Consider the following 27,611-nt stretch of genomic DNA (forward strand, 5'->3'; position numbering starts at 1 on the left):
TTTAATTAGCTGCATGTATTTAGTGAATCCTAGCAGTGGAAGAAGACTAGGACTCTAACCCAGCAAAGGACGTAAACACATGTTTAACTATAGCTAGGTCAGTACACGCATTAAAGTCAATGGGACTACTCACATTCTTAATGTTAAGCATATGCTTTAACACTTTTGTTGGAGCAAGGCATAGGCCTTGCACTATTGTCACATTAAAAATAATGGGCCAGATTCACCAAAGGTGGTGCAGGGAGGAGAAAATTACACTTGAGGAAAACTGCCAGTAGAAGCAGCTCAAAGATAGCATCAAATAATTGCATCCTCATCCCTGTCCAATCAAACACTGCTCCAATTCTGGCTCTGGACCTATACCTAAACCAATTTGATACAGTTTTGCTAAAGACAATGTACAATCTGTTGAGAAATTGTATGCCAAGTTTTATTTTTTTCAGAAATTCTGATTGCACTAAAAAACCAACAAAACTAACATAACAGTCAAAAATGCTGACAGGCTCTTAGTAAGTGCTGCCCCTCCAGGCTTTTCAATGAGATCGACCAACATGCACTGGAAAGCATTCACCCTACCGAGAGCACCTATTATCTGAGTCTACAGATCCTCTTAATGTAGCTGCTCTAAGCCAACAGGAAAGAGTTCTCCCATCAACTTAAATCAATCAACCCACAACGAGCAGCTGCAGCTACATCAGCAGGAGAAGCTCTCCCATCGACATAGTGCTGTCCACACCAGGGGATGGCTTATTTACATTATATATAATTACATACACACTTAATATTTCCCCTATCATACTGTTTAAATATGAATATACTTACTATAGTAAATGAAACAATGAATTCACACCACTGTGGCTCTTTTGGGTAATATTGATAGCTAATTTGGCTCCTGAACCACTGAGGTCTGAGTATTACTGATTTAAAGACAGTGTATGGAACTTTGGAAGTAAAGTAAAGGTGTGCAGTACTTCAAATGAATATTACGTAATGTAAGAGATTAATCTATCAGTCCATCATTTAACCTTAAATGTGTTCAGAATTTCCTGAAACCTACTGGTTCATTCAGTCTATTATCCTTGTGCATTCAATCCCGAGAGTGTTAAGAGAACATGCTGTTGGGATACAGAGCCTAGAGAAAGAGAGAGACTAATCTTGGAATAAAGCTTCATTCTAAACAGTCAAGAAGACTCATTCTAAACAGTTCTGCAGAAAACTACCTTTAACAAATACAAATATAGAAATATTCAGTAAGAGTTGCCACACTGGAGCAAAACATTAGTCCATCTAGTCTGACATCTTGCATCCAGCAGTGAGTTGGGCTCGACTGTTCAGAGAAAGGTGAAAAGCCCAAAATCTGCATCTGGCACATTATGCATTATAGGTGGGAGACTAGGGATTTCTGTCCTAACCAACCTCCCCCACCCCATTCCCCAGGCAATCAGTTCACAGAATCATACAACTTAGGAAGGGAGATGAGTTGTTCTATCATAAAATTCATGACCTTGCTAGTGTAGGACTGTTTCCTACATATATTCAAATCTAGCTATCTGTCCAGTTCAGTCTTCAATGTATTAAGTGATAGGGCTCCAGCCCTAGCAAAATTATCTATTCTTACTCTCTCTCTCATGCGTGCATGCACACACACACACACACACACACACACACACACAAGCACTGAAAAAAAAATCTCAAACTAGCTATTTTTCTACGGAGAGATCTGATCCATAGGGCTAAATATTACACTTTAACATAGAAAAGTATATTTTTAAGTGTGAGAACACTTCAGGTGTGCACTACTTTGAAATATGATATTGTTTGTGGAGGATCAATAGGCCTCACCACCATGTATAGTTATAGAGTTATAGTAAGATAAATGCAGATCTTACTATAACAAGTGTGCTACCTGATATGCTCTACAATCAAACAACTTACAGCCACTTAACAACTAAGGAGAAACAGAGAGACGCTGAGAAAGTCAATAAAATACACTTCAAAATGCCTAAAGCGGCAGCCTTGACTAAATCCTTCTGGTTTCACTTAAGATGCATTTCCATATACACCAAATCCTTCAGGCTGAACATTGTTTGCAAGCCAAAGCAATAGCAGTTAGTGAGAAAAGTGAGTAACTGGTTTCTGTTGTTCTTGGCCTTGATATCTAATGGTCTCACTTGTAATAATTTTGTAATCAAATTATGGGGCAGTGGAAAAGAGAACCAGGCAAACTTGAACAAATGGGTATGATTACAGTGTCTACAGTACCAAGACAATTCTAGTTATTGGATAAACACTGTGTTTCTGAATTACATCATAGATATAAATCCATATTCTTAAGGTCAATATTGTACTTAAATGACAAATAATAAAATCAATGTCACTTTGAATACTATACTTATAATTTCTGACAAACTAATAATGGGGAACCTCTGAAATGCTCTAATTAACATGTCTTTTTCCTATTGTGTCCTAAATCCCAAATACTTTAAATTGGTTTACCCCAGACTTTGTTTAAGATGAGGGTAGTGAGGATAAGAGAATGCAACAGATTAATAGTTTTAAGTGTTTCTGCATATCAAACTTCCAGCACTGCTGGCACTAACTGGTGCCATTATTACTAGTCTCAACAAAGGTGAAGGACTGAATGTAGAGACTGGCTTATTCCCTCCCTTGTACCTAGAGAAATCCGGAGATTCCTCCAGGTCAAGCAACATAGTACAAAGAAGCTTGCACTCCCGCTGAGTATGCTGTACTGTACCTGTTATCTAGGTAAACAGCAGGCTTTGCTCTCCAGGGCTGCCAGTCTAACACCTGAATTGAAATGTTCACTTGAACAAAAACACACAATAAGGATTAGACTTAGACCAAAACCTTAGCCTGCACTCCAAATCCTTCTGAATTTGGGGAGAATGAGGGTGCAGACATAAATTCCTGTATTTGAAAATGTGCCCATGATTACAATTTGGAGTGAGATCCAAAACTGATGACCGAAGCACCAAACTACATGCCAGAATGGGATTTATTTATTCTAATATCTCTAATTACCAATAAAAGAGAGGATATCTTAAATCTAAACATATTTGGTGATAAAATAATTGAAATTATGGATGCTCAGATTTATTGTCAGCTACTGTATATTGAGTGTCATCCATTCTGTTGTGTGTGCTACTTTTACTCCTGAAGCCACTATGAGAAAATGAGGCACAGATGATTTTCAAAGCATGGGCCTAAATCTGCTCTCACTGAAGTCAATGGTAAACCTCCTATTGACTTCATGGAAGCAGAGTCAGGCTGATGAAGAGGGTTTTAAAAACTTACTCTCAGAATCTCCTACTTTCATTGGAATCAGTGGCTAAGCTCCCATTAACTTGGGCTCCTAAGTCTTGTTCCTCTGAATACTCATTGACTTCAATGGGAACAGGATCAGGCCTCTAGTGAGGACCCAATCTTTCAGACCACCTTCTAAATTGAATTAAGGAAATGCAGTACAATTTAGGAGCTGCTTGACAAGATCAGGTAAAAGAAAACTTTTAAATCAATAAATGAAATCAATGTCTCTCTCTCTTCCCCCTCTCCTCCCCCCGACTTAGTTCTTACCTTTAACAAATATGTATTCAGGTCACATGCTGGTGTACTTTTCTTTTTCAGTTTATATTGGATAGTCTCTTTGGAACACTATTTGTTGAGTGTTGCAGTCTTAGATGGCAAGGAAAGTTCTGAGATCAAATACAAATAACCCAGACTTCCTTCTGATAGGGTTCTATCTCGTGTTGATCTAAATGTTAAGCCTTGGCAATTGATAGCTCTGCTTGTGGTGATGCAAATCCACAGTTGCATTCCACTCAGTCTATTATATGAGTCATGGAAATTTGATCATTAATTTTTTTTTCATCTGAGGACAGAAATAATCAATAGGAGCTACTCAAAATTTTGAGTATTGATTTATGTTCTTAGTTTTTTCCCCTTATATAACTGTAATTCCCTTTTAAGTGGTTTTCCCACTGGGCAATTTCTACTTCTTCAAACTGTGAAAAACTTTGCTGCTTGTCTTCTTACCGGGGACAAGCAAGATCAGCACATTTCTTTCTCCTATGTGACTGATTTTACACTAGCTCCCGACAAGTTCTGCACTGATTTTAAAATATCATTCACGTTTAGTTTTTTTTGTGGCTAGGCTCCAATCTGCCTTACACTCAAGATTTGTACTGCTTGATAATATTGTAAGTCACCAAATCTCTGTTCAAGTTTAAAGACCAAAGAACCTAAGCAGGGCCAGTGCAAGGATGTTTTGCGCCCTAGGTGAAACTTCCACCTTGTGCCCTCCCCCATCCCCAAGCCCCCACCCTGAGGCACCCCCTCCATGGCAGTTCCCCCCCCTCCACCCTGAGGCGCCCCTCCCACGGTAGCTTCTCATCCCCCACCCTCTGCCCTGAGGCAACCCCCCAGCCCAGCTCACCCCTGCTACGAGCACGAGCACCCTGAGTACGCCATCACTACTTTACTTCTCATGCCTCCCAGGCTTGCGGCGCCTAAGCTGATTGGCACTGCAAGCCTGAGAGGCGGGAGAAGTGAAGCAGCTCACCCCTGCTCCGCCTCCTCCTCGAGCACGCCGTGGCTGCTTCACCTCTCCCGCCTCTCAGGCTTGTGGCGCCAATCAGCTTAGTTGCTGCAAGCCTGGGAGGTGGGAGAAGTGAAGCAGCCACGGCGTGCTCGGGGAGGAGGTGGGGCAGGGGTGAACTGGGGAGGGGAGTTCCCCTGCGTGCCGCCTCCACCTATTACTTGCTGCAGGTGGCCCTCCCCACGCCCCCCTGCCCCAGCTCCCTCTGCCTAAATGCTGGCGGCGACTGAAGATCCGGCTGCCACGGTCGCTGCCGAAGAAAATGCCGCCCCCCAAATCCTAGTGCCTAGGCAACTGCCTAGGTTGTCTAAATGGTTGCACTGGCCCTGAACCTAAGGTATATAGTTTCATTTCATACGGCCCTCATTGCCTGATGGAAGAACAGCTGATGTCAATGGGAGCTGGGGAAGCACAAAGAAGGCCATGTAGTGCTGTTAGAATTAAGTAGAACACACCAGTGCCCCTGCAAAAGAAGGGTTAGGAACTACAGTGTTTCCCTGTATGAAGCATTGTCAGCATATAAACCCAGACTCTTAAAAGGTCATCTGTCCTACATCAAGAATGCGCCTTTTGCACCACAATTTAATTGAATACAATTGAATTTACCCTTCAGGCAATAAAATTTCCTGTAGATCTGGTGAAATTTTAAAGTTCCATCACTGTTCCTTGTATTAGTACAGCTAAGCACAGAGAGATTGGATAGAATGCTGTCTTAATATGATTTACTTGACACTAAAGCTATAACCACAATTTATATCGTCTGGTCTATGCTTACAGAGTTAGGTTGCTAACTCTAAGTGTCAACACTAAAATGTAGCTCCCACTGATGTAACTTTCCCACTACTCTGACTTAACTCCACCTCCGCGAGAGGCTTAGTGCTTAAGGCAATGTAGTAGGTCAATACAGTGTCAACATAGACACTGTGGCCTGGTTTACACTATGCGTTTATAGCGATTTTAGCAGCGTTAAACTGATTTAACGCTGCACCCGTCCACACAACGAGGCCCTTTATATCGACATAAAGGGCTCTTTAAACCGGTTTCTGTACTCCTCCCCGACGAGAGGAGTAGCGCTGAAATCAGTATTACCATATCGGATTAGGGTTAGTGTGGCCGCAAATCGATGGTATTGGCCTCTGGGCAGTATCCCACAGTGCACCACTGTGACTGCTCTGGAAAGCAATCTGAACTCGGATGCACTGGCCAGGTAGACAGGAAAAGCCCCGCGAACTTTTGAATTGCATTTCCTGTTTGCCCAGCATGGAGCTCTGATCAACACGGGTGGCGATGCAGTCCCAAATCCAAAAAGAGCTCCAGCATGGACCGTACGGGAGATACTGGATCCAGTCGCTGTGTGGGGAGACAAATCTGTTCTATCAGAGCTCCGTTACAGAAGACGAAATGCCAACGCATTTGAGAAAAATCTCCAGGCTATGATACAGAGTCCATAGCACAGTTCTGTGTGACAAGCGTAACGGAAAGCCAAAGAATCAAATGGATGCTCATAGAGGAAGGGAGGGGGGACTGAGGACTCCAGCTATCCCACAGTCCCTGCAGTCTCCAAAAAGCATTTGCATTCTTGGCTGAGCTCCCAATGCCTGTAGGGACAAACAGATTGTCCAGGGTGGTTCAGGGTATATCTCGTCAATTTACTCCCCTCCCCCCCGTGAAAGAAAAGGGAAAAAATTGTTTCTTGACTTTTTTCAATGTCACCGTATGTCTACTGCATGCTGCTGGTAGACGCGGTGCTGTGGCACTGAACAGCAGTATCCTCTCCCCTCCCTTCCCCGGTGGCAGATGGTACAGTGCAGTAGGACTGGTAGCCATCCTTGTCATCATCCCGTGAGTGCTCCTGGCTGGCCTCAGGTGAGGTCAGCTGAGGGAGCCTGGTAAAAACAGGAATGACTCCCGGTTATTCCCAGCAGATGATACAGAACGGCTGGTAACCATCCTCAACATAGCAACTGGGGCCTGAACTCCATCAGCCCTCCCTTTTCATGTCTGAAGAAAAGATTCTGTACTGCCTGAACTATCATAGCAGTGGGATGCTGGCCTCCTCCCACCCCCACCATTTAATGTCCTACCTGGACTATCATAGCAGCTGGAGGTTGCCTCCCCCTCATTTTATCTCACTAAAAAGTCAGTGTTTCTTATTCCTGCATTCTTTATTACTTCATCACACAAATGGGGGGACCCTGCAATGGTAGCCCAGAAGGGTTGGGGGAGGAGGGAAGCAACGGGTGGGGTTGTTGCAGAGGCATCCCCTAGAATGGCATGCAGCTCATCATTTCTGTGGGATCTGACACGGAGCGGCTGTGCTCTCTGGTTCTCTGGTACACTGGTTCTCTAGTACACTTGCCCCATATTCTAGGCAGGACTGACTCTACTTTTAGATACAACATAAAGGAGGGAATGACCTGGGGGGTCATTCCTATTTTTGTCTTTGCGCTCCCGGCTGACCTCAGCGAAGGTCAGCCAGGAGCACCCATGCCCGCAGCAGACGGTACAGAACGACTGATAACCGTCATCTCATCGCCAATTTACAATGGCACAGCAAACGGTACAGAACGTCTGGTAACCGTCTCTGCTACCTTGCAAAGGCAAATGAATGATGCTGTGTAGCGCTGCAGTACCGCCTCTGTCAGCGGCATCCAGTACACATACATAAGGTGACAGTGACAAAAGGCAAAACGGGCTCCATGGTTGCCATGCTATGGTGTCTGCCAGGGCAATCCAGGGAAAAAGGGTGCGAAATGATTGTCTGCCGTTGCTTTCACGGAGGAAGGAATGAGTGACGACATTTACTCAGAATCACCCGCGACACTGTTTTTGCACCATCATGCATTGGGATCTCAACCCAGAATTCCAATGAGCAGGGGAGACTGTGGGAACTATGGGATAGCTACGGGATAGCTACCCACAGTGCAACGCTCCAGAAATCGACGCTAGCCTCAGTACATGGACGCACACCACCGAATTATTGTGCTTTGTGTGGCCACATGCACTCGATTTTATACAATCTGTTTTACAAAACTGGTTTATGTAAAATTGGAATAATCCTGTAGTGTAGACATACCCTGTGCTGCTTACATCGACTGTTGCTGCCTTTCAGAAACCATCCCCAAATGCCCCACATTGGCAGTTAAATCAGTGCAAATGATCCTGTGAGACCATGCACTGCCAATCTAAGAGCAAAGTGTGGACATGTAAAACCGATTCAGTTACTGCAGAGGCTGTATGTTGACGTAACTTAGGTCAACAATAGTGTAGACTTGCCCTATACGAATAGAACAAAAGACTGTTTACATAGTAGTTTCTTTAAAACCACACTCCTTATAAAAGCACGTCAGGAAAACAAAAATTACTAGGAGCTACAGACAAATTTATTTTTCATTTCTAGTTTGCTTTTTATCAACGCCACTGCTATATGCCTATAAGAAATTTATAATTTTCTCCTGTTCTGCAAGAGACAAAACAAAAACATTTTTCTGATACTGATAACCCTATCAACTGTATGAATACACTGGAAGACATCTGGAAATAGAAACTTATATGCAGCATTATTGTAGCTGTGTTCGTCCCATGATATTAGAGAGACAAAGTGGGTGAGGCAATTTCTTTTATTGGATCAACTTCTGTTGATGAGCAAGACCAGCTTTCAAGACAAGCTTCAGGGCCTGAAGAAGAGTTCTCTGTAAGCTTGAACCCTTGTCTCTCTCACCAACAGAATTTGGTCCAATAAAAAATATTACCTCACCCACTTTGTCTCCCAAATATCAACTTAGAGATTCTCAGATATATCTTAAATTATCCCCTGAAAATTGTGTGAGAAGCTAGGTGTTCATTACAGATCCCTCTCTGCCAATCAGATGGCATGCATCAGCATCATCCAAACTTCTATTATTTTTTTATGCCTATAGAATGTCATATTGTATCAGGCTACATTTTTTGTCAGACTCAGTCATGTTGTGGGCTAAGGTGATGCAAAATAAAAGGATAATGTTATGTGATATAAAGATACTAGGTACAATATTCTTATGACTCTTTGTTGAGGATACAGGGAAGGAGGCTATTTGCAAAGAGCCTTCAGGACGATTCCTGGCTCACCAATTTATTCAAAATGGTAGCTAAGTGTTCATTAGCTAAGATACTTTAGTATCTACCTAAGAATGTTTTTTACAGTCTTGTCAAGAGGAAATGAACTGGACATTAACAAAATACTAAATAGAAAGTGACTGTTTTTACCAGTTGAGCCATCATTTAAGGTAACCCAGAACTATAGCCAAGAATTTTAATTCTGTACAAAAATAGCTATTTGTCAACACTCGTCCCCACTCTCACCCTTTAAAAAAGAATTATTACTGCATGTTGACACAGCATCCTGCCTTTGACATCATTCATAGTTGTAGCATTTCCAAACAGTTGTTGTGGAATGATATCCCAATGGATCTGCAATAGTTGATAAGTGAATGTGCCTTTGATTTAAAGCAGGCTGTTAGCATTTTATAATAATAAAATAATAAAACAACAATAGTAATAATAATAATAATAATAATCTTTCATCCAAAGATCTAATAGGTCTTTACAAATATTAATACCCTACACTTGATCTTTGTAGACTGAATTTTTGGGGGTCTTACTCAGCACACTGGAGTTCCTGGAACTCCAGGCCTATTAATGTCTGTCATGTCTTTCACATATCTTTGGCTGCCATGGAGACTATAACCTTTTCTGTCTTATGTAATCATTAGCAGTTTATTGATGCCTTTTTTCATCTTAGGTAGATTGTAATATGGTCTATATAGGGCTCCTCCTGGGGATCTCACTGAGCTTTTCAGCTAATGCAAAAGGCACACTTACCACCAGTGAAGTAGTATAGGATGTAATAAACACAATTCTTATGCTCTGCATTCAGCACTAGATTCCACTTTATATCTTGGGACAATTTAAGGTGATTATCATCATCTCCAAGGACTTGAATGGCCTGGAAAATGGCTCTCTTTGAGATTTCCTTTATTCATCACAACAGTAATCTGAAGAGCTCTGTATGGCTCAATAGCCTGTCTCTTTCACCAACAGAAAATGGTCCAATAAAAGTTAATACCCCACCCACCTTGTCTCTAATATTCTGGGACCAACCCAGCTACAACTACACTGCACAAATCACAACAGTTGCATTCAACTGAAAAGCTCTCATCTCTAGTGCCATTTCAGTGGTGAATGGCAGTAGACTAGCCTAAGGAAAGAACCCTCAGCTACGGAATTTGCTGTGGGCAGCACAGTGATGTATTTAGGAGTTCAACATTAGCGTTCTCAGATTATTCTTTAACATTTACTTAAAATTAGCTGCTCCACAAACAATCCTGGGAAGTAGTCTTTCCCCAAGATTTAATCCTTCTATTTCTATATAAAACTTGGAACATTTGAGGGCTATTAATAAACAGGAAGTTCTATAGTTCCATTAAGAGCATGTATAAGTTATTTTGTTCACTCTCTTGAGAAACCTGATGCCTTCTTGTTGTACAATATTTTGTTTACTGGTCTTTAGTCTTAAAGGAGGAGGAAAGTGAATTATTTGTATTCTGATTCTGGAACCTATTTAGGAGGTGAGAGTTATGATTTCTAGCAATACCAAGTTATTCTCTATCAAGAAGAACAGGATCACATCAGTGACACTAAATTGCCAACATATTCCTCCCACTCCATTTCTGATGGGGTTTTGGGCATGGCTGAAGACTTAATAGAGCCAGTATAATTTTTCCCCTAAGTGTTCTTTGATCCTCCCTAATTGTTAACTTAAATAGTAACTTGATTAACAATATATTTTATATATTTTTCATCTCTATTTTGCAAATCTGTCATACTGCCTAGTGAAAGCTAAACAAAGGCATCTGCTAGTATGACTCAGCACTGGGCATTCATAGAGTGTTCAAGCACCCAGTAACACGATGACTCAAGAGAGCAACCCAGAATCCTTATGCAGGGTCCAAGAATATATTAAAAACTGGTATTATTAGCATTAGAAGAAGTATAGCAGCACTGCCCAGTGAGAATCAGGATCCCGTTGTGCTAAGCACAGAACAGGGACATAGGAAAACATAACCCCTGAAGAGTTTACAATCTAATTAATTACAATCCTTGTGTTACATACACTTGCCTTGACAAGCAGCATTCACCTGATGTTCCCAAGGGCTTTGCAAATATTAAAACATTGAGTCTCACAATACTCATAATTATTTATTTATGTTACAGTAGCACCTAGGGTATGTCTGCAGTGCAGTTGGGAGTGAGCCTTCCGGCTTGGGTAGACAGACGTACTCTATCTGGGCTTGAGTTAGCACATCAAAAAGAGCAGGATGGATTTTGCAGCTTGGAGTGGAGCTCAGGCTCTCAAGCCTAGGGAGCCAGGGTGAATTTGAGAGCCTGAGCCACAGTGCAAACCACAATGGCTATATTGCTATTTTTAGTGCACTGGCTTGAGCGCAGCTAGCGTGAGTCTGTCTACCCTGGCTGGGAGTCTCGTTCCCAGTTGCCGTGTAGACATACTCCTAAAGGCTCCATTGTGTTAGTTGCTGTAAAATTGCATTGTAAGAGACAGTCTTTGCTCTGAAGAGCTTATAGTTTAAATAGACATAACAGACAAAACATCACATTAGTGGCACATCCAGTACAGATCCCAGGTCTCCCAGCTCCCACTCCAGTTCCCATTCACTGCAGCATGCTGCCTCTTGCTCAGTATTACTGATCCAAATTTATCCCTGATATAACTCTACTGACTTCAATGGAGTTACACTAGGATTCCATTTAACCTATTACTCCTATTTCATAAATGGTTCAACTGAGGCACAGATGCAAACATTTTCAACAGTGAGAACTACTTTGGAGCATTCAGTGTGTGCGTGCCAACCCTGACACATAGAACAAGGTCTAATTTTCAGAGATGCTGAGCTGTGATAGCTCGCACTGATTTTAGCTGGGATAGTGGGTGCTCAGCCTCCCTGATCATTCAACCCTTCATGACACAGGTTTGGAACCTTACAGCTGTAATTCCAAGCTAGTGGATTCTTTTTTTTGTTTGTTTTTTTTTAAAGTGTGACTAAATTATTTGCCCAAGATATCTCTGTCAGAGACAAAAATAAGATCTAAATCTTCCAGGATTAAGTCCTGTGACTTCCCTTGGCTTCAAATTAACTTCTCTGAGCCAACACCTCCTTAAATTGAGAAGCACAAACACCCATGGTTACAAAATCCCCCAAAATGAATTACTAGAGAAAGAGGGATTGAACATCAAGCCCTTTCATCTGGCAATAAAAGTCTAACAATCTACCTAGGAAAAGTATTAACACCACATCTGGTTTAAACTTTAGATATATTAATGAAATATTTCTCTTGGAGTATTGAGAGAGGCCTTCCTATGACTGGTAGATGAAATCAGAAAAGCATAACAAGATAAGATATATTAGAAAAGGCACATTTAATCCCAAAGCATCTAAAAGATTAAAGGTCAAAACAGAAAAATGTAGTAGCCATTTAGATTGCAATTCTTAAGGACCCTGTGATATGGACAAGATTCCATGGTCTGTTGAACTTTGTTTGTTATACTGAACTGAAGTTTCAATCCCCAAGAAATATTATTCCCGAGTTACTAACACTCCACACCCACCAGACCCAACTTATTCTGAGAACTTGGGAGATTGCCTCTCCAGTACCAAAACAGCTAAATCCTCTTCTGTGAAGAAAGAATCAGGAAGTGCAATAACTGAAATATACTGTATCGTAATAACCAAAAATCAGTCAAGAATTCAGAGAGAGAACATCATAAGCCAGGAGAAACAAAGGAAGACATAAGTGAATATATAAACTATCTGCACTGGTAGCCTGCTTCCTCTGTGGTTCAGAATTGAATATAAATATGTATTACTTCTTTTGGATTGTATGTACCTGTACCTACACAGAACCCAAAAGGCAGCCAAGACCTGAGCTTGAGTTAACCCATTCCCAACTCATAAATACACCTTCAACAAGCAGAACTCAGACATGCATTCTTAAGCAAATGAAAATGTATTGTGGAAGAAAGCAAATCTAAGAGGTGGGCAAAATAATTAAATAAATATTTGTTGTTCTAGGAAGAAGGGCAAGACAGAATGTGGATTCCAGTTGAGTTAAATTCTGTTCTTAGTTATCCCATTCAATTTAGTGGGATTACATGTGTCACTGAAGACTAGAATTTGATCTGTGATGGAAAAAATATCCATAAAGATTCTTTTGGAAGACAAATCTTTTAAATGGAACAAAGATATATTCTCTTTTTCTATCTTTAGTTTTGCAGCAGATGAGATAACAAGCCTTTCAATCTCTCTCTGGATGCACCATACCTGAATGCTACACAAGGTTTCAAATGTATTGCAAGAAAACCATTTAAATAAATTGTGTTTCTTTACTGCTTGACATGTGTTTCTTTACATACTGACAGCATCATCTGGTCCTCTTATGTTAAAATAAAGTTTATTACAAAGCAATGCACAATGTTTGTGGTATAGGCTTGAAGCTGCTTGTGCTAACACTGTTAGGGACTGATTCTCCATGGACTTGAAGCCTGTGCTGTCCTTTACATTTACGGAAAGGGACAGTAAAGTGGATGTAAAGAGCTAACAACAGTGTGAGTGGACAATTCTGATATGGTAGAATGATGCATTAAGAGTACCACCCTTGAATACCCAATAGCCTGGGAGTCAGAGCATTCACATACCTTGTCTCTCTACTATCCTAGGAGCAATGCAGTTACAACACTACTATCTGGTCCGAATGCTATCTGAATATAACTTTTCCCTCCATTTCTTTGCAGATGGAGAAACACTGATCTCATATTTAAGCTGCATGCCTAACTTCACCAGTTTCTGTTCCATGGTCCTTGAAACAGGTCCCATTTCTTGCCATATGAGCATACAAAGCCAATGAGCATGTAACTAGATTTCCATTCACATCTTCTTTTCCTAGTTAAGGAAAGAAACAATAGCTCAAATCTAATACATCTTTCTCAGTTTTGGGGATAAGCCTGTAATGTGTTCATTGTCTATCTTCTATTATAAATAGAATATCATAATCATCTATGAAAAAGAAATATGGGCTCGCTGAGCTGTCCTTCTGCTCTTGAGCTTGGAGAAGAAACTTTAAAACAGGAATCTGGCCAAAGTGAGACCATCCAAATTGAGACACGTCTTTTAAAAACAGTAGGGATGTTTTTAAAAAATTGCATTTTAGGCCATTGAATTATATTGATTTCTGATGTAATCTAATGAAAGTTCTTTAAAAATCAGATGTACCAGAAATCATTATCATATTGTTCAGTTAAAATGGCATACACAGCCCTAGAGCAATCATGGCTACATTCTATACTTTCACATTTTAACCCTCTTTAGAAATCATTTTTTGTGGAACAAGCATACACATGTTGCTCCAGTCCCTGAGAATTATTCAAACCCTATTCCCAGCCCAGAGAGATTTGTGGGAGTGCAGGTGTAAAATGAAATTCTTTCACAGGTGCCAGTGGGTAACAAATGTTCCTACTATGTTAACGTAAGCTAATATAAAAGTGCACTGAAGGTTGTAGCTCTTCACTATCTAGAATCAAGGCTTCAAAAAGCATTATGAGTTGTAAACATCAGACAAGGCTAACTTAATATGTGAAAAAAATATTTGCGGTAAGTCACAATGGGGTTATTTCTCCTTCTTGCATTGCCAGTTTAAAAATAAAATAAGGTATATAGAAGATGACTAATATTAACACTGGCCTGTTTGTTTCTTATTATGGCAAATATAAAGCTGGCATTACAAAAATATCACGGCCATACTATTCACGTTCACATGCTATTCACGTTCTTATACCATACCCATTATTGTGGTATCTGAGTACCTTCTACTGTGGCAATAAGCAACATGACCAGCATCTGCCACTTGTCGCTCATTCTCTCCTCCTTCTGGTCCCTAAAGGGAAATTTGAGTGTGAACTTATTTTTTAATTTATATATGATATGTTATGTTTTTACGTGTATGTTTTAAACTGTGTGTATGGTTTGGTCATTTTTGTGTAAGTTTTAAATGTGGGCATAATATAATATATCTGGTTTTCAAAAAAGTGAAGTAGAAGTTTGCTTTGCATTTGGAACAGAAAGTGGTGAGCTTTCTGTTATTGAATGGGAAAATAAAGAGAATACTATAATTTAACCCTTTATAACCCTATTTCTCCAATGTAATTCATTTCCACCTCAAAATTATAGCCAGACATACCATCCCTTTTGGGGGAGGGGGCAGAATATTTTACATAAAATTGAAAATATTTAGTTTTTAATTGAAAAAAGCCAAGCACACCAGAAAAGGTAAAATTTTTGGTTTGGAGAACATAATAGTTAACAGGTACAGAAAGCACAGGGCTAGATCTCCATGCCCAAAGCTGACAATATATCCCAAAGAATATGCCATAGATGCTGTCACTAATTTACTTTTTAACTTTTCTTCCAGACAACTTCAAAGATTCTTACTTTTCAAAATTAAGATAAGGTTTGATAAAAGATTCCGCGAACAATAGAAAAATTACAACTTGAAATTCATTCTTCAGCTACGCTGAAGGAAAAATAGCAGGTGAAAATTAAGGAGCTGATGGTTATCATACTTCTCTTTCCGTGAACTGCTTAGAGAGACTGTCTTATATGCATGTCCTTTCCTCTCTTAGCCCCTGTTTGTTCTGAAACCTTTCATTCCACTGTCAGTCCAAAGACCATAGGCTATTCAAGACAGTACTCAAGCACAAGCATAAGTTCTCTGCTAAAATGGACGTAATTGTTTGCAAAACATTGGAATAGACTAGCAATGGTGGGCTGGTACATGGAAATTTGAGAACCACTGCAATAGACCAATTGGTGCCTAGAACAGGTATGGTAGACTGGTACATTTTATTCTATGTGTCTTTTTCATTTATTCATTCTCTTTTTTCTCCATCTTTTCTTGCCTTCTTCTGGGATTTATTGAAGTAACATGAGGTCCTAAATAAGGAACTAAAATAGTAATGTAGACTAAACCTATTGAACCATATATAATGTATACTTTTCATTTGCAAAACAATTAGGGTGAAATCCTGGCTTACGTGAATGGGGGTTTTGCCACTGAATATAAGGGAGCCAGTATTTCATGCCTAATGTGTTTAAAATCAACCAATATTTTAGACTGTAGATTCTGTATATTTTCTGAAGGTCTCTAAGAACTTTTACTAATGAGAGTATTTAAAATGATATTTTGTATTACAGAAATAATTAATATGTTTTTCAATTAAAAAAACATGCATCTACTTTACAGTAGAAGAAAAAGCTACTAAGGGACAAGTTTACTCAAAACACCAACACAGGTGGTCAGAAAATGGACCGACCTGGATTCAGAATGCATGTGTTGTCATCACAAGTGAGTCCATGAAGTGTTTGGAGGAGCATTCATTATACTTCCAGCCCACCCATAGGCCCCTTCCATATGCTAATGACATGAGATATTCCCCTGCATTGCCCCTCCCCAATCCTCAGTCCCCTGACTGGCACCATGAAAACTCCCTGCATTTTGGCCATTCAGCTGTACAGAGGGATGGGACGCAGATTTTCACCCTAAATGAATATCTGACATATCATTTACATAATAAAATGACATGATTCATACAGTGAAATCAGAGAAGCATCATAGATAGTAGATGATTTAGAACATCTCACCAAATCATTTCCAATCAACATCTTTTCCTTGTATCTTTTAAAGGACTTTGTCCAGCCAAATTTTTAAATTATAGGAACTATGGAGCTTCCTCTTCCCTTGACAGAATATTTCACACTATATATCAGATCTCACTATGAAGAAGTGGTAAGTTGTACTGATTCTAAATTTACAGATACTTAATTTCCTCCAGTTACCCCCACTGAAGCTCCCTCCACAGTTCTCTACCTTTTTGATATTTACACCCTTCAAATACTTGTAGACAGTTACTTCCACCTTTTGACTTAGGGCTATACACCTTCACTTATGTTGACTGGTATATAATAAGTAAATTATAAGGGAAAGGAAGGACTGTCCAGTGGTTAGGGCATAAGCCTAGGACTTGGGAGACCTGGCTTCCATATCTTGATCTACTACAGACTTCCTGTGTGGCCTTATCTTCTCTGTCCCTCATGTGCAAATCGGTTTATCAGGGATCGATATATCGCGTCTCATCTAGTTGCGATATATCGATCCCCAAACGCACTCCTGTTGACTCCGGAACTCCAACAGAGAGAGCGGAGGTAGCGGAGTCGACAGGGAGAGCCGTGGCCATCAATCCTGCACTGTGAGGACGGGAGGTAAGTCGAAATAAGATACTTCGACTTCAACGACGCTATTCACGTGTAGACCAGGCCTCAGAGACTATGGTAATTGAGGCCATAAGTACCTTAGATAGTTCCATTGATTTCAATGGAGCAGCTTGACCAATGAAGTACTATTGTACCTCAGAAAAAGGATAAATACTTTGCTTTTAAAAAGGTGCTTATTGACTCAATTTTAAATAAAACCTCCAAAAAAGAAAAAAAATAATAAATATGTTGTACTAGTTGTATATGCAGAGCTATTTAGAAACAATGGATTGTGAAGTACTTTACTGTTCTTTCTGGCTAGATTTTTCAAGCAATGTTGCATATTAGACAATAGTAGTTTTTCTTGCATTCTATGTCACATACAGCACTGAAAGTAAAATCTCATATCTTTGAGCAAAAGGGAAATAATATTTTTATTTTGGATGGGTGGTAAGAGGGGACCACAAATTTGGTTTTATTACCATCACAACAAAGTACAATACTTAAAAAGCAACACCACCACAAAACAAAAAAACAACCGAAATAGCTGTATGCTGTATCTTGCTAGCAAGGACATCAGTTCACACTGCTGTTTCAATTTATTTGTTTTTTCTAAATGCACTTTTTCATTTTTTGGATGCATTTTCAACACGTCACTAAAACTTCATCTCTCCAGTACACTGCTGTATGTTCCAATCCTGCAGTAAAGCTATAATTTCTTTCAATGTATGAACTGTGGGAGATATCCGTTTTTCCTCTATCCCCCTATGAAATGTCATTTGGCTACTTCGAGGGTCAACTGAAAAAAACCTGTGTGCCAAACCTACACCGCTAAATATTTATCACAATTGTTCCATGTGCTGACAATACTGCATGCCAGTTGTTTGATTTAAGAAGAGTTGGAACGGAATTTATTAGTAAGAAACAGGAAATCCATAGTAATGATAGAAGGTCTTATTTTTTAACGTTCTCCTTTCATCTCATCTGTGGGTCTACCAAACTGTGTTCCTCTATATCCTCAGGTAAGGGTGCTGAATGCTGATAAATGATACAGAACATTGAAACCGCAACCCTGGTGTAAATCTTAACTAGTTCACTATACCTGACCCACACGTCTTTCGGATACTATATGAATCAAGAAATAAAATAATCTATACCTGATAGTAACTCTGTTGCAGGTACAATATGTGAAACAATCAGGCATTGCAGCATCCACCATTTTTAATCACAACCTATCTCTCTCTTAATCAGTTTTACGTTAAATATTCACTACAGTAAAACAGGAGATTTATATATTCAAAGTGCTCTAATTTAATTCTGAAGCCAGCATTTATAGGATTACACATAAACCTCCATTAAGTGTTTCAAGGTTACGTACTCAAAAATAAAGGTAGAATACTATGATAAAAAGAGTGTTTGCACCTGAACGATCTCATATCATGTTTCAATAGAATAAATCTGAGCAAGTGTGGAAAATTTCACAATTCCAGAAAGTAAAACAAAGCTGAAAACCTGCGCCTTTTTTGTAAATATACTAACAATTTGACCACTATTCCTTTCTTGGTTTAATCTCACAGAGCAAACTGAAGTGCATTCAATGTTGTTCAAATATTGAGACTTCTTTAAAATCCACTCTAAAAATACTTGGCTGACAATCAAATATCCTGTATCAGAGGGGTAGCCGTGTTAGTCTGGATCTGTAAAAGCAGCAAAGAATCCTGTGGCACCTTATAGACTAACAGACGTTTTGGAGCATGAGCTTTCGTGGGTGAATACCCACTTCTTCAGATGCATGTGGTGGAAATATCCAGGGGCAGGTATATATATGCTAGCAAGCAAGCTAGAGATAACGAGGTCAGTTCAATCAGGGAGGATGAGGCCCTGTTCTAGCAGTTGAGGTGTGAAAACCAAGAGAGGAGAAACTGGTTCTGTAGTTGGCAAGCCATTCACAGTATCCTGCTTACCTCATTCTGGAGATCTCTGATCATTTTGCTCTTCCTTTCCATTTCAGTCTTCAGAAAATTAATCTGCCAGTTTAAAAAATGCTGAATGTTAAGTTTTGAAGCATACCACAAATGCCACACAATCATTTCTTTTCCATTCTCTTGCTTTTCTTTTCCTCGTCATAACTTTTGATAGGCTATTCAAAAATTAAGCCACTAGTCATATCCATCCCTACTGATAAGCCACCTTACTTAACTAAAAGAGATGCCCAGCCTCAGTAGCCTACAATTTCATATCTATTAAATAATCTGTAATAAAGTGACAATACAGGTAGCTAGGGGAATCACTAAACAAGATAGGTTAATAAAGAAACACATTCTTCATGAAAATCCTTAAGAGTCCTAGTTTTGTTTTTGGATAGATCTGATACATCCAGATTTTTTCAGAGAAATGAAGATTTTTAGAACAATAAAAGTTGCTGTTTTTATAATCACAAAATCTCAGCAGTTTTCAATCTCCTATATGTTAACATAACAGCTATCAGAGTCTAACACCCTTACATATACTAAATAATATTATTACTACGTGAGTGGCTCCATCAAGCTTTTGGAGCCAATGAGTGCACTCATGGAGTAAAGGTGTCAGAACCTGGTTCCTAGCCTATACTAAATTCAAGGAATTCTTCCATGTAGAAGTTTGACTCAATTTCTGCAGTTCATGTAGTTTAAGAAGGATCACTGGTTTACACAAGTCAGGTTGTATTTTTCTTTATAGGAGTCAGAATGCATTCACTTCATTGCTAGATAACTCAGCATTCACTTCATTGCTAGGTACATTTTAGAGGACAGTAAGGGACAAAGGCGTATGTAGTTAAAATAAACATGACAATGTGAAAATATCCATTTCATATTAGGATGCCATGGCAATCCTACATGAATTAACAATACAGAGATTAAAAAAATAGACCAGCTCTCTCTGCAACAAACAAACAAAAAACAAACAACAAAAAGCATTCACACAAAGAAAAACAGCTGAGGAAACTTTGTAGTTCACATAAGAGCACTTGTGAAAGTACTCCTATAAATTCACTTTGGGAAAACCTGCTGTTTTAAGAAGGACAACATTAGAATACAGATCCTTTCACTCCTGGAATACGGGCCTCAGTGGCTTTACCGTAAGATAAGCTCTTCTTTAGATTGTGTGACATTGAGTAGATTGTTTTAGTCCACTTCCTGGGGAGAGAGGTCAGTATTTAAAAAACACCATCATACTTGGCACCACTGATAACCATACTAGCAATGAAGCCAGTGGTCAATCTATCATTCAGTGGGGAGAGAGGTCCCTTCAGGTCAGGGATGATTGGCAGGGCTATATGGAACTTTTGCCATCCAAGTCCTGCACACAAAGACCTAGATTGTGGAAAATGCTGATTATTCTCAACTCCCATTGATTTTAATGGGAGTTGAAGACTTTCAGCAACCTCACAGATGATCAAGAAGCTCAAATAGAGAATTTCAGTCTGCAAGACATTTGGCCTAACACATTTGGGCTTTATTAAATCACTTAAAAAATAGTCACTGTGAAGCCACAGGTCCAAAAACCATGGAGGAATCACAAAAAAGTATAGGATAATTGTGACTCTTTAGATGCACGGCTCTATCTGTTCAAAAGATATAGTTAAGACAGGCAAAAAAAATTGACCTTCATTGACATGAGTCTTATTTCTCAGGCATTACCCTCAAGAGAGATTCCTTGTCATTTTCCTCCAAAGTTGCTTATTTCTGGTGCTGAAATAACTAAAATAATAGGAGATTGGTACAGGATTGGTAATAGGATGGTACAGAAAATGCTCTCAATGTGCTACTGCTATTATAGGACATGGACACTAGCCTGGCTATTTTGCTAGAGTGAAATTTAGTATATTTTAAAAGGGTCCCCACAAAGCCGTATGTACCACGTAAGCTTTTTGTACAGTAGATGTAAATCACACTGATATGGGCACCTAGGAATATGTGTACTAAATCAATTAACCTAAGTAAATACCTTTTAGTTTTCCACAGGAAACCATTTCTTTTCAAGTTAAATTATATGTGAATTAAGAAAAAATGCACGTATTGTTTGCATTCCTTGGAATTCTAAGGCTGTGCCACTTAATCTTTAGCAGCTGAAGAGCCAATTAGTCATAAAACAGAGCTGCAGTAAGCCACATAAAAGACTTAGATTTATATGACTTGGCTACTAGAGCTAATATAGAGATAACCCCATCTGTCCATTTGAGTGTGTCTGTGTATGCCTCTATGTTTTGGTGCCCTGGGGCAATTGTCTCAGTGTCAGGATGCTGCATGATGCTTTTACTCAAATCCAAGGAAAGAGCATCATGCAAGGCTATGAAGGACTGCATGCAGTTTGAGAATCTTGAGTTGAAAAATGCTGCTTGGGGGCATATAAGAATAGTGCATGAATCATTAGCTAGGTGGGTGTTGAAACTCTGCTTTCTGCCTCCTCCACCCTAATGCACCTATTATTATCATGTGCATGAATGGCCATTCAAGTTCTGGTATATCTTTTTGTTTAAATTAAAGGCTGAGAAGCCACTCAGGAGTTTTCTGCATCCCATTATTCAGTCTTTTCACCCGGTTTGGCATCCATGGTTTTCAAGTGTTGTTTGCCTATAACTGATATCTAGCTGCAATTAAAAATAAATATTGAAAATATATTACAGCTCGAAGCCAGTGAACTTTTCAATGTTAAACGAGGACTGTGCTTCTGTGTCTCCAGGAGACAAGTGCTTCAGAGCTTATTACATTTGTTAAAGACAACAGCTTTCATCCACTGGCCTTTACTCTAAGCAGTTTTTGACCTTGAAATTTCCAAATTAACCTCCCTCCTGAAATACAAAATGCCCTAACAGATGGCAATGATCTATCTAATTCTAAGAATCAGACATTTATTTTATATGAATATTTTTCATAGATGAAGGACAGAAGAACACCAACATGTAATTGTTATTGCACAGTCAAAGCTTGCAAGCTGGATGCTTAGTCACTTCTTATGTCTCACTTAGGACAGGTTAAGCCATGAACAATTAACAATGCACTGAAGTAGAGCATGTGCATGGATACTGTTCATTACTATGGCTACAGCTGGCAGCCTGGTATATGTTATGATGCTGCTCTGAGGGTTGTATTATGCTAATAGTTTAGTTTGGGTAGGGATGAAAACAAAGCAGACAGATTCTCAGTACAAGAATATATATTTGGGGAAAAAAATCAGTTTTTGGGGGAAATTGTATTCACTCAGGCTCAAATCCTGGTCCCAGTGAATTCAACAAAATTTTTTGTCTTTGACAGGACCAGGATTTGACCCCGGAGTAAGCTACATTCTGTTGGTATTAAACCTCTCAGCCCTCCAAAAAGTTAGATCTGCCCTGTCTTTTGAAGAAAATAGAGAAAACTTGCTTAATTGGAGGCTGAATCCTGTAAAGTGCTAAGCACACTTAACTGCGATTAATATTATGGGAGCTTAGGACACTTGGTGGATCTTGGAATTTTCTGCAGGATTCAGGATTGAATCCTTAAAGAAAAGATATTTCACTCAGATAAACTTTTCTATTTTTGTCATAATGGCTTTCAGAGCTATTCGTTAAGGCTGTTTTAAAAAAAGATGGTCATTTATTATGACTCTGCTCTGCCTGAAATGCCTATTATTTAAATGAAGTGAACAGGCTATATATTTCTAGCAAAAGGCAGGATAGAGCTGAGCTTTTCATTGTTAGATTGTTATTCATGGTTAGAGATCTCTGGAGGAAATCTTGCATTCTTTATTACTACTGTTTCTCATATTTCAGTATCACTATTTTATTTATATTTACTACTAATAAAATTACTCTGCGGTTGTTAGCAACAGTGCCAGGTCCAAGCCTGGATAAAACATAAGGGTTCTGCAGCAGCGTTTGTGACCCACTCAGGTAAAAGCTTACTGCATCAGAAGCAGTTAAGTTAAACAAAGCCTGAAGATGGTAGGTGCAGATGGAGCTCAAAACCCAAGGACGACAGATCTCAGTGAAAGTCAAAAGGAAGATCAGATCTCAGGATATCTAATCATGATGAATAATCTGTAACAAGAGTATCAACGTGGAACGTACCTATTCTGTACAGTATGGGAAAACTGGAACAGGTTACATGAGAAATGAAAAAATACTATCTGAACATACTTGAATCATTGAGACATTATAGGCAGGGAGTGGCAAGATGCTGTCTGAAGGTGGATACTCAGGAGGAACAACACATGAAAGAGGTGTAGTAATTATGCTGGAAACCCCCAGTGAAGACCCTGCTGATCTGGAAGGGGTCTACAGGGGAGTTCCACACAAGGCATGGCAAGTGTAGAATAATCTAAGAACATGCACCAACAAATACAGCGGCTACAGTGAAAAGTATACATTCTATGAGCAGTGGCAACAAGTATTGGATGATGTGCATAACCATGACATCAGGCTGATGACAGGTGACTTCAATGCACAAATCAGCAACAACTCTACTGGCTGGCAAAGAGCCCTGGGCAAAAAACAAAAGGCATCCAAACTAATAATGGTGAATGGACCCTGAATCTCTGTGGAACAAGCATTCTAGAAATCAACTCTTCCAAGACAAGAGGATTCACAAGATCACATGGAGATCACCAGACAATACATCTGTTAACCAGATAGATCATGTGTGTATATCTAAAAGATGGCATCTTCCTTGAGGGATGTGAAAGTCAGAAGAAGAGCAGATGTTGGTTACTATTTTTGTATGCGATGAGGAATCCACCCCACAGAAGCCGTGCTGGGATTAAGGTGGTTAGCTGGGCCAATTAACTCTTCCCCTGGAGGAGGAGCCAGGGATCAGGGTTTAATTAGATGTGGCTTGCTGGATAGGAACAGGAAGGGCCTGGATAAAGCCCAGGAGCTGAGAACAGGTGGGAGCTGCAGGGAAAGTAGTCTGCAGTTAGTCCTTGGGAGAAGGGAGGTGTGTTTGGACCTATAGAGATAGGTATCATACAAATTAGTCCCTGGGAGGAAGAAATTTGGACTGGAAAACCTGGGGTGGAGGAGAAGCCAGAAAGATAGGAACGGCTCAGGGAAAGGCAGCAAGGTTCAAGAGGGAATAGAACTTTGCTGCTAAATAGCAGGTCCCCGAGTTGCAACACGGAGTAAAGGGTGTGCCTGGGTTCCCCTACCAGCCACTGGCACCACAGATGCAGTGAATGAGAAGACTGCCTAAGACTGCTGGTGAGAAGAGACTTTGATACCCTAAAAGGGGGAAAACACACTGAGTGACCTGGCCGGAAGACTGAGTCACAAAGAAAAAGCAGAAGCTCTTGGAGTGACAGAGGGGCTTTGGAGGGAGAGAGAGAGAGAGATGGAGTGCAACTGAAGGAAAGAGCATCAGCCTGTCAGAGCTAATCCCCAGAACCGCCATGAGGCAGCACTGAGTAGAGCATCCCATCGCACAGGAATAGAGAAGTTCAAGGAAAAAGAAATGCATATCAGATTCCTGATGGAATTTGGCAACCATTCCAGTGTTTTACAATACCACAAGGACTTAAGTCTCAAGGAGAATGGATCAAATTGGAAGAAGACAGTAGTTGAGACAGCAGATGAAGTAGCGGATCTACAAAGAGGATGGAAGAAAGAGGCATGCATTTAAATAGTTGAATAGGACTATTTATGTACCTAAAGTGATGTGTGAATATCATTGAGAGTAGGTCTTTGTTAGCCTATCCTTACTTACTACTTTAAAAAACCAGCTAGATGCATCTTAATGTCAGTATTAAAACTAATACCTGAAAGATTTCAGTCATTTTTTAAATTTCAAGTATATGTAGTCGCTATATTTTTCAGTTCACAAACAATTTAGTTCACAAAGTAATATACTTTATACTATATAATATTAATGGAAAGTGAAATGTTTATTGCACACACACAGAGAACTATTTCAAATATTTCCAATATTGTGGATCTGAAAAATAGGATACAAATCCAAGCTCTGTTTTCTTTCCAATAACAATTTATAAATTACTCTAATCTAAAAACTGAACTAAAGAGATAATCAATTGAAAGCTGTTTCAGATGCTTTAAACAAAGTTCTAGGATGGGGGAAATATAATGGATTTAAAAAAAAAAAGCCGCATTTCTTCCTTTTTCCTCCTCTCTCATTTTTTCCCTCATTTTTCCCATTTCAGTTTAGATTTATTTGTTTTTAAATGTCATACACTGCATGCTTCATAAAAGGTAGTTTCCTGACAAACTACATCATAGCAGTTTTAGATTAAATCTCAGGAAATACTTTCCAACAGTAGGAGAAGGGACAAACTGCCTAGGGAAGTCATGGAAGCTCCTTCCCTAGAGGTTTTCAAAAAGAGGCTGGATAGACATCTGTCATGAATGGTTTAGATGCAAAAGATGCTGCATCTTGTCAGGGGGTTAAGACTAGATGACCCTTGCAATCTCTTCTAACCCTATGGTTCTATAATTCTAAGGTAGCATATATAGCTACATTTTATTACACACACACACATAAGGCTATGCTTTAGTCACAGGTATTTTTAGTAAAAGTCATGGACAAGTCACAGGCAGTAAACAAAAATTCAGGGCCTGTGACCTGTCCATGACTTTTGCTATATACCCCAACTAAAACTTGAGTGGGGAGCTATGGGTGCTCTGAGTGGGGTAGCAGGGGGCACTGCAGGTGCTGGGGGAGGTGGCCCAGGACCCCCACTGGTGTTTGGGGAGGGGGGGAGGATTGGCAGGGCTCACAGGGGCTCCCTACCCAGCTCCATGTCCCTGCAGCTCCTAGGTGTTGGAGGGGCCAGGGGCTCGTCCGCATGCTGCTCCTGTCCCACCACAAGCACCGGCTGGGCAGCTCTCATTGGCCAGGAACCGCAGCCAATGGGAGCTGTGGGGGTGGGGCCTGGGGGAATGGGCAGAGTGTGGCCCCCCCCCACTGCCTAGGAGCTGCAGGGCCATACCAGAGGTAGCCCCCCACTCCGAGGTAAGCGCCGCCCCCATACACCCACCAATCCCCTGCCCCTAGCCCTGAACTCTCACCAACACACCCAAACAACTGTTGCTGGCTCAGAGACTGTCCGGCTTGGGCAGCTCCGGACACAGCATCAGCCGCTGCAGAAGTCACGGAGGTCATGGAAAGTCACCAAATCTGTGACTTCCGTGACTGACAGACTCACAGCCTTACATATATACACACACATATTGCTTATTTTGTGTACAACTAATGCTTATTCAGCAGAAGCCATTAAAACAGCATTTGCTGAAACATTTAGATTTCATTCATTCGATCAAAACTATTTGGTGATTTCGTGTTGAGTTCATGAATAGTTTCATTCAACTCAAAATAGCATTTTTTGGTGAATAAACTACTAGCCCATAAAATTTTGTCCAGGCCTAGTTTATATAATATGGCCAGTGGAAGATAAAGGATTAATATAGTAAGTTCTGCACAGCTTGGACACTTGAGTAATGTATTCAAGATGCTATTGTGCTGTTAATTTAGATCTGCCAATTTAGGTCAAGCCATCTATTATATTAAAAATAATGTGGAAATATTATTTGATTTACTTAATTATTTTAGGTTTTTAAATACAACCATTTTGCAGTTACTTAACAGATCCCATCATTGCTCTCTGGCAGGTGTTCTCTATTTGTTCAAAATATGTAATGCTAATTTACCAATTGAGTAACACGCAATAAGTAGGAGATTGATTATATTATTCTGAGTTGCCAAGAATAGAACAGGCATTCTAACCTTCCCTCCTCCAGCAATTTTCTGCAAATATTCCAGTTTAAGGCTTTATGGGCTTGATTCAACAATGATTCTTATCTCATTTACACCAGTATAAATCAGGAGTAACTCCATTGAGTTCAATAGACTAAAACCTACACGTTTGACTAGAATAAAGCCTTACAGTTAAGTAAAACAGAACTAAATTCAACCCCATCCTCCAAACCAGACTTCCATCTTCAAGTGTTAAGAAAGTATCCTACAGATTTTTGTCCATATCTTTCAACTGGCTTTCAAAAAGGTGTGAAACACTGTCAGGAGACAGGATTAAGTAACAGTAATAATAATTGTTTTCATTTTTATTGCATCTTTTAACTAATGATCTCAAAAGACTTCAGACAGTAAATCATTTTACTGAAGGCTACACTAAGAGGTTAATTGTCTTGCACAGGGTCACATATCAAAAGCTCAACTTTGCTACCCTTGAAATCATTAGGAGGCCAATTACTCGCAGAGCTGAGACTGGAGCCCAAGCATTCTGTGTCACAGTCTCCTTCTCTAACCAGTTGACAATAACCTGGGATAAATTCTGCTCTCAGTTACACTAGTGATCGATCCCACTGTGTTCCAAAGATGGTGGAGGTGGTGCAGAATCACTGAATTGTAACTAAGCTCAGAATTTTGTCCCTTGTATCTCACTCCAGGATTACACCCTCCCTTGAATGAACCATGAAAGAGATTCCACAGAAGATAAAAGCTAATGCAAAAAAAGAGACAGAACTTTATATAAAAATAGGAAAAGATACACTAATTTACACCAGTGTTGAACTGCTCTTAAGCATATACAGTGTAACAAACAAGAAGTCAGGAGATTCTAATTTGAGGTTTGTTTTGTTTGTATTTTGACTCCTGCCA

General features: G+C 39.8%; 1 protein-coding gene across 5 annotated transcripts in view; it reads right to left on the bottom strand.

The window, feature by feature from the left end:
• LUZP2 (leucine zipper protein 2) overlaps positions 1 to 27,611 on the bottom strand; it is a 358,273-nt gene that overhangs the window by 150,812 nt on the left and 179,850 nt on the right. For all 5 annotated transcript variants that reach the window (XM_050955450.1, XM_050955448.1, XM_050955449.1 and 2 more), the window contains exon 5: positions 18,936 to 18,998. In XM_050955450.1, the coding sequence (XP_050811407.1) occupies positions 18,936 to 18,998 (63 nt within the window). The remainder of the gene's footprint in view (positions 1 to 18,935; positions 18,999 to 27,611) is intronic.

Source organism: Gopherus flavomarginatus, chromosome 5 (assembly GCF_025201925.1).
Source record: "Gopherus flavomarginatus isolate rGopFla2 chromosome 5, rGopFla2.mat.asm, whole genome shotgun sequence".
NCBI lineage: Eukaryota > Metazoa > Chordata > Testudines > Testudinidae > Gopherus > Gopherus flavomarginatus.